At 37.0% G+C, this 12,497-nt stretch overlaps 1 protein-coding gene across 1 annotated transcript in view; it reads right to left on the reverse strand.

The window, feature by feature from the left end:
• The window catches only part of LOC110448539, a 53,010-nt gene that overhangs the window by 8,251 nt on the left and 32,262 nt on the right, over nt 1–12,497 (reverse strand). The window contains exons 7-13 of the mRNA XM_021494826.1: nt 12,245–12,314; nt 11,395–11,468; nt 9,959–10,031; nt 9,427–9,483; nt 7,404–8,375; nt 5,817–7,373; nt 2,609–4,143 (exon numbers count right to left, since the gene is read on the reverse strand). Coding sequence (XP_021350501.1) covers nt 2,609–4,143; nt 5,817–7,373; nt 7,404–8,375; nt 9,427–9,483; nt 9,959–10,031; nt 11,395–11,468; nt 12,245–12,314 — 4,338 coding nt within the window. The remainder of the gene's footprint in view (nt 1–2,608; nt 4,144–5,816; nt 7,374–7,403; nt 8,376–9,426; nt 9,484–9,958; nt 10,032–11,394; nt 11,469–12,244; nt 12,315–12,497) is intronic.

A 12,497-nucleotide genomic window follows, 5' to 3' on the forward strand; every position in this document is an offset into this window, starting at 1 on the left:
AATTATTCAAACTTTCCTTTCAAGCGTCTTTTTAGCGAGGATCGATTTAAATCATAAAAAGAAAAATAACAATTACAATACTCTGTATTATTTTAATCCATTATTGATTTTTCACTTTGCAATCTGCTCCCACAAAAATTCAACAACTTACAGAATAACTATTTCAGTTATCAAAAACAAACAAATAAGAATGCTTATTGCTTGGGAATTTAAACCAAAAAAAAATCATGAGTAAACTCCAACTGCAAGATCGAATCAAAATTAATTTGGGTACTCAATCATGCAATTGGAAGGAACTGTATAGGAAATTTCATTAAATGAATTAACACCATTTTGGTTTTTTTGGGAGAGAGAAAAGGAAGGGCAAAACCACACACAAAGGGACAAATTTAAGGTATCAAATATTCTAAAGGGTCAGAAGGTCAAAGTGGTTAAGGAATATTTGACACACAAGAACAATTATAAATAACTTACCCCTAAAAAAATATAGCTGTTTTAATTATAAAAGTCAAATTAAATCATGCAATATAAAAATCTCAATATATTTAAGTTCTGCCGACTATAAACAACAGATTATTCAAAAATATTGTTCTTGATATTTTTTTATGCATAATGAAGTATTCAAATTTCATTACTATAAGGCATGGAGGTGAATGGTCAGATAAAACTAAAGATACGTCTGTTCTATTTCACTAAAAGCAATGAAGATTCATAATTAAATTCAGATTCCTGTTTTTGAAATTATCTTTTGATTCTTAAACAGAATTCTTATTTTTTATTTAAAAAAAAAAAACAGTTTTAAAATAAAAATTTTAAACTTTTCTATCTTAAAGATTCATAAATTTCTCATTTGAAGATCGCAACACTTACTTTACCTTTTCCATTTTGTTTGCAACAACAATCTTTGATTACTGTTAAAAACACCATTACTCTACATACTGTAAATGCACTTTTTAGAGTTGACCTAATTTTCCTGGCTATCATATTTTAGTGCTTTGATGGAGACCATTGTACACAAAGTTTCCACATGTGTATGAATTATATAAGTCTTTTTCTTTTTAGTTTCATTTAATTTTTGGAATGCACTACTAAGAATTAAGCACTAAAATATAACCTCACCAATAAAAATACATTTACAGTAATTTATGAGTTGAGATAGAAAATCCATTAATTTTTAAATTTACGATTTAAACAATGCATCAATTTATTTCCTTTCCTTTCATCAAACGCACTGTTTCTCCACTTTGGAAATAGTTATATTTAATTTTAAAAAAAGTGAAATTTTGCAATTTTCAAAACACCTTACTCGGAACTAAAATCACCATTTAAAATATTTTCTATCTATTACAGTGAATTTCAATTGCATATGTCAATATACGAAATCATATCTCAACTCTCATATGTTGTTTGTAATATAAATCACAAATCTAATGTAATAATGGAAAAGCTATTATATAAAATCAAGGCTGTAATAGTTAAGATCAAAAGGAAGGCATTTTGGGGAGAGATGAAAAATAATTACCCGGTATGTAAACATTTTTTTGATAATTCCTTTAATTATTGACATTTTTTTAATTTATAATTTCATACACAGTAAGAGTTTCATTATACCAAATATAAATTTGAAATTTTGTCGGTAATAATGGATCAAGAAAAGAAATTAATAAATTCAAATGTACCAAATATTTCTGAAATAACAAAACATTTTTATTTCAAAAAATAATTCCATATTAGTTCCATAAATTTTTTGTCTGGAGAAAGTTTTAAGTATTACTGGAGTCCAGATTAACAAAGTCCTTCCTTTATTTTTCCTTTCCATTACAGCCTAAAGCTTGTATATTATCAACCATGTAAAATATACATTGTATATATCATGCCGTTAGTACCAAAGTGGTACAAATGTCTAAACCGAACCCTGGATAATTCAGAAACCTGGATAAAGAGGATAACCATCTGGAATCAGGGGCGTGCATTTTTATATTTTGAGTACTAGCCCACAGGCAGATTTTGCGAAATTTTACTAGAATGACATATAACTTGAAATTTTCATAAGCTATGACATTTAAATCTACTAGCCCCAGGTATTGGGCTGGAAGAATTGTTCCACCCTGGGGAAAGTCCCATTTTACAAATTTTGTAAAAATAATACATTTTACTTAATTATCCAAAAACCTGCGTATTCTGGCCAAAAGAGAAAGATATCTAGTGTTCGGTTTACACAAATTACGTTGTAATGTATTAATATATAATAGAAAATGATTGAATTCTTGGATAACATAAACCAAAAATAAATGTTACAGTTACTACATCTGAAAGCAAACTCTTAAGCAAAAGTGTTAATACAATCTGTCATAGTTCTGAATGATATTTGTAATTCATGCAGGGCATTATAATAAACATTTTTATGGATTTTGCATGAGAAACAAGGGATAATGAAACAACAAATTCTATATTATTTTCAGAAACCAAAATGCAAATAATTTATTTCATCAAATCCTAGACAAGGGATATCTTCAAGGAAACCCTAGCTATAATTTTTAAATCATACTACTCCCAGGAGATGTTTCTGATGTTCAATAAAGATATTTTAGGATTGTATAAGACTTACAGTGGATTGTGGTGGTACTGTGTTGATGGCGACATGAAACGTCTCGGTGAAGAAAGTCTGTCATCAAAGTAGCGATCTGAGGGAATTTGTTTTGGTGCTCCACCACCAAAGACAGGCTTACCAATGCTGGAGTTCTTGGGTGACCTTGACCTTGGTGATCTTGGTGATACTGACCTTGGTGACCGGACAGGAGAAATGGAGCGCGAATAGAAGGAACGGTTACGCTGTGGGGAGCTTTCCTTTATGCTCAGATTCTGTTCACCTTTTGTGCTCTTCAGAATACTTTTTAAACCTGGACTATACGGTCTCTGTCGCTGTTTTTCCTGACCCAAATCAGATGATAATATTGTGTTTCTAGTATCCATTGGAGATTTGGGAGACTCGATATCAAAATCGTCAAAATAACGTTTTCCATTTTCCTGTTGTACTGCACTGTTCAACGCTTCAATGAAAATCTTGTTACTATTGTTCACATCAACATCTAACTTGGAACTCCTCGCAGGCGGAGTTGTGTCCCTTGGGGAAACGTCCCGGAATCGATTATCTACTGGCGATTCTATGAGACTTTCTATGAGCTCTCGCCCATCATGTTTGGCTAGGTACATTTTGTTGCTAGTGTCGCCCCCTGTATTATGTTTCGGACTGTTGTAATTGAGTCTTCTCCTCACTGGCTGACAATGATCCCTGATTTCTGAAATATCCATCGCTCCGGGACTTTTGCTCCGACCTGGGCTACGCGATCTATGATGATGAAAATCTTTCTTTGGAGCTCGTGTAAGATAAGTGTCATCCAAATCTTTGTCGAAATCGAGCCTTCCGATTGGCTGTTGTTGTTCGGCCATTAATTTCTGAACTTCCATGTCATCATAGTCAGATGGTGACCGTCTGCCATCAGATTCCGCTGACGATGAAAAATTATTCCTATACGAACGAGATCGTCGATGAGGATATATTTCACGAAAGTTTGATGGTACAGATGGGGAAATATCCTCGTAATCATACTCATCGTCAATTTCATCGTCGCCTGGATGGATTGATGAAATACCAGACATGTTTAAACTAGAGGATTTATTGGGATTGCTGGTGACACGCACCGGAGCAAGACCGTGCAACTTCCTGACACGTTCTACCGAATCTGGATATAATCTTGAAGGAGGAGATGTGGAACGTTTAGGGTATGACTGTTTGCTGACATTTGCTGGGGACACAGAACGACGTACAGGATTAGGTGAAACGGGTCTTGGAACCTCTTCTTCTTGTAGATCTGACGCAGAAGGTTGGGAAATATCAGAATTAGATCTGCTTCTCGTGATGTAGCCATTCAAGTGTTGTTGTCGCTCCTCTATTTCGTAAAGACCCTTCTCCATGTACTTTCCGATAATTCCAGAGACCTGAGATAGTTGACCTTCTGTCTGCAGTCGTTTGATTTCATCGTAAAGTTGACGTCGCTCCTTGATTGCCTCGTCCAGGATTCCACGGAGGTCGTTGACTGTTGTCTGTCCCTTCCGAATACGTTTCTTATTTTGATCAACAGTCTGTGGAGTAAAAGAAGAGAAGGGCTTTAGTACAATGGTAAGTGAAATTTAGACATTAGGCCAAACATATATTTCTGTTTTCCATATTACTATTTCAAAGTTACGAGTCATCTAGTTGCTTGTTACTGCTTTTGAATCGGCTATAGGGAAATTCCCTTTAGCTAATTTGGTAGAGCACTTGATAAGAAATCTGTACGTGTTCCTGGGTTTGACTCCAAACATGGGCACCTGGAAAACCTTACCTCAGTTACAACTACAAACACGGTAACAACAACACAACAGAGGAAAATATTTACACATCCCATTCACAGCAACATGTATATCCCCAAATCTGTATTGTGTAGCTCTAGTTTCCACATTTTTATTTCCTGATTTAAAACCATATCACTTACCTGGTACCTTAAAAGTGGACCAAAGTCAAATGTATTAAAATGGCCTAAATTTAGCTACAAGCTTAATATCATAACCTAAGACTCTTGGTTATTCAGAAGAACCTGTTGTGACATTTTGAAAGTGGGTCAAGGTCTTTCGTTTGAACAAACGTGGTGGCCCTTTATACTATAGCTTGCACGCTTTTGGTCTAATATCATCACCCTCTGCCTTTTGGTTATTGAGAAGAGGTTGTTTAAACACATATGACAACTTAAAACATTGAAAGTTAAACAATGTTATTAATTTTAATAAAGTTGATAGAGCATCATTCCAGCATGCTACTGGCAAAGTATCATCATTTGAGACCTGTTGGTAAAAAGTGCAGAAACTTAGCGCAATATCTGACACCATTTTCTTATGATACATCAATTTCTGCATGCCATTTTGAATATGAGTCGTACTCACTGCGATTTTTCCATTTTCTGATATTATCCAGTGAGATTTGCTTACAAAATCGTTACCAATGGTGTAATTAAGTAAAGAGATTAGTGCATGTACAAAGGTGTACATAAAACAATCCTTAATTATTCTATCATTGCTCCACTATAATGCTTGTGAATTGAAAATATGTGATTTTGAATGCAGTGAATTGAAAGAACCATTCTGATTGGTTAATACTAAAAAGTGAAAATATGATTTAGTTTAGTATTGTTTAAGTTATATAAACGTCACGGTCCTATCAACAGCTAGGGTCATTTAAGGACGAATTCCCCTGTGTGCAAGATGCATGCTTGTAGTGTATGCGTGTGTGTTTTGGGAGGCTGCGATATGTTCGTGTTTGTCTCCTTGTGATAACACGGAACTGATGCCAACTTTATAGTGCTACCTCACTGAAATATACTGCCAATGACACCCAGCAGGATACCCCACCCGGTCACATTATACTGACAACGGGCGAAACCAGTCGTCCCACTCCTAAATTTCTGAGTGTTAAGTAGGAGTAGAAACTACCATTTTTACAGACTTTGGTATGTCTCGGCAAGGGGACAGAACCCAAAGCCTTCCTCACAGGGTCGAATGCTCAATTAAAGGCCAAAAGTGAGGCATTGTCAACTTAAATGTCAAGGGAGACATTAAGAAGTTGTTTAGAAAGAAGAGAAAAGATAAGATCCCAAATTTAGTCGCCTCTTACGATCATGGGGGCAGCAGGTACAATTCTTACGCCCTACCTGCTACTTGTATAGCTAACATACCTGTATAGGTATCCTACTACAGTTAATTTACCTGTAAAAGTAACGTACCTGTCCTAGTCTAGTGTTTTCCTTCTGTGTACCAGCCAACACCCCTAGAAGTTGATCCCTCTCTTCCGTCAGGGATTGCAGCGTAGGAATATCTTTTTTACTGGCCCCCTTAAGGAGCCCTCTTGTTTGCTCTAGCTCCGCCTCCAAATCATCATTGGCTGATTTTGCAGCATGAAGAGTCCCATCAACGTCACGTATACGATTTTCTAAGGTATCATTTCGCGTGCGTTCTTTCTCAAGTTGTGTGCGTAATTCCATATTTTCTGCCTGAGACTTTCCTAAGTGAGAACGACAGTCATTTAAAACATCACTTGTTCTCGACATTTTTGTCTGTATTTCAGCATTAGCATTTTTTAATTTGGCTTGAAGAATGTCAATCTCTGAAACAGCCGACGCCAGACCTTGTTTCAACTGAACAGCATCCCGATCGGTAACGTGATCCATGGAAGCCAACTTTTTCCATTTCCTTGTCCTATCTGGATCAAAACCTGCGTCCAGGTCTGAAAGGTCAACTCCCCAGATTTCTTCCGAGACATTTCTTATGGGACTTGAGTATCCAAGACTGATAGGCTTTCCACGTGGGGAAAATGTCATTTGTCCGTCCAGATCCTCTTGAATCTTGTCGCCAACACTATGGGACCGTGGGCTATCCAGGGTTTGCTCTGGAGACCGACTCCTTCGACTAGGCCTATTGTCTGAATGAGATCGAGGTGGAGAGAAGCTTCCTTTCTTGAGAAACATTCGTCCACGATCGTAATCTGGCGACTTGCGCCCCCTGTGGGATTCAGGTGACTGTCGCCTCCTGGGAGAAGATGTGGCTTTACTAAGAGTTTCTTTCACTTTCTCTGACAATTGTGTTGTAACACTTTCAAGATTCTCCAAGTCAGTATCCTCCGACATATTTGCACGTTCGAGGACATCCATTTTTAACCGCAAAAGTTCAAGTTCCCTGTTCAAAACCCGAACTAGTCGCTTGTTTGGATCCAAGGTGTTTGTGCTCCTTCCAGGAGAATTATCCCTCCTGCCGGACGCTTCCTCTCCATCAGAGAGTGGATAAGCCGGAGATCTTTCTCCGGAAGACTGCTCACGACTTGATCTATCTGGACTAGATCTTCTTCCACAAGATGGAGAACGATCGGGTCGGAGTTTTTCAAAAGTGCCACCAGAAATGGTCTTGTCTTTTCGACTAGCTCGCTCTGGACTAGAAAGTTTATTTCTAAGTATAGATTTGGGGGTTGTTTCCTCTTCCTGAGATCTGTCTGTCATGTCTTCATTGTCTGAAGTTCCAGGCGTAAGCGATCTCCTTTCACGAGGCGATTTACTCCGACTTCGATCCCTTGGAGAATTTTTCTCTCTTTCTCTTATGGCCTTAACAGGCTCGGTTAAATCAACGCGAGGGAATCGCCTCTGTTCTGCCTCACTACCAGTTGTAGATAAATCAAGAGCTTCCCCTTTGAACTCAAGTGGATCGTTTACGACCTCTAGAATTCCTCGCTTACTTGGCCTGAATTCAGGTGATCCAGCTCTTTTTGGGGATTGCCTTCCTGGGGATTCCCTTCTGTTTTTCAAAAGTGCCACCAGAAATGGTCTGGGAGACTCCCTCCTCGGGGACTCTCTTCTGGGTGATTCCCTTCTTGGAGACTCTCTTCTTGGGGATTCCCTCCTTGGGGATTCCCTCCTTGGCGATTCCCTCCTTGGGGATTCCCTCCTTGGGGATTCAAAACCTGACACCTTTGCTGGTGATTCCTTAATATATTCTAGTGATTCTCCTCCATTTGCAGTTATAATTGGACTATACTCGTCAACACCATCCAAGTCCAACAAGGTGTGCAGCTTTGGTAGAGTCTGTTCCGAGGAAACATATTTGTCTTGATCGTGGTAGTTTGCTTCCTGGCGTGCCTGTTGAAGGGCCTGCAGCAGTAACATGGCCTGGGGGCCCTGACCAGGCATCACAAAGATCGGAACACCACCCATTCCGGAAAAAAACTGGGGATTTGTGCCAGTCATTTGAGGTTGTCCTCCAAAAGAACTTCCTCCTAAAGACGAAATTCCTTCTCCTATCCTTCTCTCCTCGCCACCAGATACTCTATTTCCAGGATTTCCGCCCATGTCGCGGCTCATGCTCATTTCAAGTCTTGCTTTTCTTCGTCTCTCGTCCTCCTCTTGTCTTTGTCTTTCTGCTTCCTCTCTTTCCTTCTTTCTTTGTTCTGCATCAAGTTTTCCCTTGGTTTCTGCCATGATGATTCGATGACTGCGTGGACGTTGCAAACCCGGACTTCCTGGACTGAATTTTCTTTGTTTTCTATCGAAACTGTCTGTCAAGCGCTCACTTCCACGCTCTCGTCGATCAGAGTCACTCTGACCGGATATACCACTATAACCTGAGGTAGTTGATCTGTCGTGACTTGGTGACCTCCGATCGATGTAACGATCTTTTCGATCTGAGTCGCTGGGACTGTATCCTGAAGTTGCAGAAATCGAACCAGAATACGCACTCAATTGGTCATCATCTGTGTGGCCATTTGGAATGCGATGCAAGTCAGAAGTCTGAACTAATCCCTGAAAAACCAAAACAAAGAAAAACTTAAAATTGATGAAATAAACTTTGAAGAATACACAGAGTTAAGAATTTGACATCCAATTGAGCAAGATTGTGAACACATCTCTTTCGACTGGAACTCAATATTTTGAATACCTTCTTTGTAATATAACTTGATTATGACACCAACCATAACTCAAATACTGTATATTATTTAAAAACATGTATTATTTCGGAGCGATGGTAGCTCCATAATGTTATCTATCCAACTGATCTTTTAACAAAAGAAATTCCAAATAAAACATATAGTAACACTCCATATATAGGATAACACATATTTTGACCAAGACCTGGCACAAGATAAACAATTCTGAAGAATTATTTAAAAATACGTTTTTTATAAAATCTGATCAAAATTGCCTTGCATCAAGCCCAACTTGATGTTGTTATAGATCAGTGCTGTTGTCATTTTCTTTACTCCCGATAAAAATCTCTCTACGATGAAAAATTATAAAACATTTGCAAGCTAATTCAAATTCTTATCCCCTACCTACATTCAGATTTGAAAGGCAGAAATACTTCATTATCTGAAACTTTTCCCCTACAACATAATTTCTATGTGGCTAATTGTGGCTAGCTAATCTTCCCTCATTCTTGATACTACAGGGGTTATGCTCACTTATGTTCTTTGCACCCCTGGAAAATGTCATAGCAATTTGAACGCACGCAGCTTGCTATTTCATTGGTCTCCGGTAAAGCACCCTGACCAACTGCTAGGTTGATACTTGTCATTTGAAGATTAAAGAGGAGCAACACACGACTTATGCAACTTTGAGATTCTTTTCATGTGCATCAAAGGATCAAACTAGTCTTGCTGTCTCATCCACAAGGTGGCACAGACTGAGCCTTCCATTTTGCCAAGACACATTCCTGGGGTGTAGCGAGCGTAGTTAAAGGTAAAGCGAGCGAGGTGAACGTAACCCCTGGAGTATTGAAGATGATCCAACCTCATCCCTTCCTCCACCCAGTAATATATGTAATAACCTGGTAAAGAACTACCCATCAACTTACCTGCTCTGAGATATCTGGGCGGTGATCCCCATTTTGAACATTTTCATTACCTCCTACCTGTAACACAAGGAAAACAAATAAAGCTGATTCAACAGAAAGATCTTTTGGATTTTTTTTATCAAATCAGATTAAATTAGAGTAAAACTTGTCAAATCTAAACCACTAAACAGAGTAAAAACCTGATTAAACAGAACACAACTATAGTGACACCTGTCTAAACAGAACACCACAGTGAAACCTGTCTATATCAAGCACCACAGTAAACAACTCTTTAACTTTGTTTGTTAGGTTACTTACTGTATATTGAGACTTTCCCCCAGTCAAATATTCCCTATTTACCAGTAAAATCTGTATTCAATCTTTGTTAATTTAACCCTTCACATGTTATAGTAGAATTATTTGCTGTATACCGAGGTAATGATAAAGGACTATAGAAATTCAATCAGCTAATCAAACGCCTGAGAGAGGTAGTACTTTGAAATCATACAAACAAAAACATACATATTTTTTAGATACAAAAACATGTACATACCTTTCTCTGAAGCAGAGAGATATATATCATCAATGTATGCTCATCAATGGTTCCATCGACAACCTCCGAAGGACTGAAACACAAACAAAACAATATAAACCTCGCGGACATCCATCAGTCTTGTTGTATGACATCAGTTCCCACATATTTGAGAAGCGTGTACGACAAAACGTTTTGGGTCACACAATATGCATGAATTAGCTATAGCAGACTGTTGTTTTGAATTACAGGAATTTCTTTTGAATCGTTAAACGTCCCCCGATATTTGATCACATAATGGCCCTGAACAGTTTGACAGGTGAGGCTTACTCATGTACAACCAGGTTTCTGTCTATTGTTTTTGCACACATTGTGGTTATCAAACCCATTATGCACTACTAGTAATTTAATTAAAACCCCTATGTGTACTTACATGTAGTAAAATTGGTGTGGTACTTATATGGCAGATTATATGGGTCAGGTTTAACTGTATATTTTAAGCCAGATTTTTTTTTTTTTTTTAACGAAGCTTTGGTTTTAATTCTTCAAATTTCTATAGGATGTACAAATGTTAATTTCTATTTTTTTTATTCATGATTTTTTCCCTTGATCTTCTTCATTCACAAATGAAAGACCAAACATTGTAGATGTACCATACTCAATAACTCAGGTAGATGCAAGGTCATCATTTTAACAGAAAACCTCAGTATACCGGCACCATTGTGAAATAAGCACACTCTTGTCAGTGTAAAGGGGTTTGGTTTAATGTAATGCAGATGTCTCTGTAAAGGAGATTTTAACCCTTTCACCCCTACGTAACGTTAATGAACTCTACTACGCATTGATATGGATAGATCCATTATGTTCTACGGTAGCAATGGGTAAAATGGTGGCAGTAATTAAGGTTTCAAAGGGACATTGTATTGAGGTTTTAATGCATTGCACATTTCTATTGGGGATAAAAACGAACAAGTAGACATTTTGTTTTATAGTCATGTTTTCTTTTCATTATCATGAGTTAGCCATAGAAGAACCCCTTACTCTATATATCTAGCAATAAGCCCATGCCTGGTAATAAGCCCATCCATCCATATCTATTGCATTCCAATGAAAATGCCAACAAACGCTTTTTCTTTGTCCTGATCTTAGCACCTTTCTCCCTATCTTGAGTCAAAGTTTATGTGTTGGTCCCCTGGGCTTTAATTAGTGCAGGATACATGTCGTACATAATTATGAGAGATTGATAATAGCCATATAAAATGGGAAATAGATGTTCTGTTTTATTAGATCAAAACATTTAATTTTACACAAGATGCAAAACTACACTGAAAAAATCAAAAGAAATTTAACATCTTCAGTTTTGTTAACTGTTGATTTGTAAAGTTACAATACACATGTAAACTATGGTATCAAAAACTATGTGATGGTATAGAAATCAATGCACTTTAGTTACTTACTTGACGATTCCTTGCTCTATTGATAACTTTTCATCTGCAGCTTCCAGTAAAGTTTTCACCTGATCGGCTTTTTCCTATAAAGATCAAGGAAAAATAGAAAAAAATACATTAAAAATTTAAATATTTTATGAAAAGTTTTTATCCAGTTGATGTTATCAAAATGTTAAACAATTTATTTTTTCGTGTATTTTATTTTGTGAACTTATGCATGGAGATATTACTTGTGAAAATAAGTTGTTATCGTGATTGAGAAGATGCTATATTTCAATACAGATATTAATCATGTTCATAAAAGATTTAAATGCATGAACGAGTCTTTTTGTGAATGAACACAAATATTGATCTCTCATAAAACTAAGAAGGTGTACAGTACTTAATAGTCCTGGCCCCCGTTTCATGAACGTTCCTTAACTTATCTTAGGAGTTCCTTCAATTTAAGGAACCTTCATGAAACAGGGGCCTGAATAATAAAATGGCCAAACTGTGGGTCATGCCTGCTAGTTGCAAGTCATTTCATGATGTAACATATTAAAATTTGATTGTACTAGCATGTTTATTTGAGGAGTAGTTAAACATTTACAGCTTCAAAGTTAAGGTTATGCTTAGGCATTTTCAATATTGGATAAGAATGCAAAATTGTAGGAGATTCAAAGTATACTACAATCTGTGCAGGTCAGGGGGATCATTTGCAAGTTGACTTATGGAAATATAGGAAACTTGGCAATATGAACTTGGATTTAAAACAATATAGTCAGACATGAAAGTATGAAGTTGGCCCTGGCCTCAGGAGTCTCCTGGTGGAACCGTGGGTTACCTCAAAGACTGACAGATTATTGTATCGTGTAGTTACCTCTTGTGGCAGACTCGAAATCCCCGTATGTTTCTGTAGAAGTTTGATGAACCAATCCCCTGTGCATAAGCTGTAAAGACAAAAAATATCATGTAAAATAAACTAAAACATTATGAAATGTATTTAAGTTCCCACAAACTATCCTTTCAGCAAAACTGTAATACCTTTCAAACCTAGATTTTAGAAATTTCCTGTTATTTCAAAGCTCCCATGTTTTAGTTTTAATAGCTCTAACCTAGAAAGGAAATCTTGG

This window comes from Mizuhopecten yessoensis, unplaced genomic scaffold (assembly GCF_002113885.1).
Source record: "Mizuhopecten yessoensis strain PY_sf001 unplaced genomic scaffold, ASM211388v2 scaffold4121, whole genome shotgun sequence".
In the NCBI taxonomy this organism is placed as follows: Eukaryota; Metazoa; Mollusca; class Bivalvia; order Pectinida; family Pectinidae; genus Mizuhopecten; species Mizuhopecten yessoensis.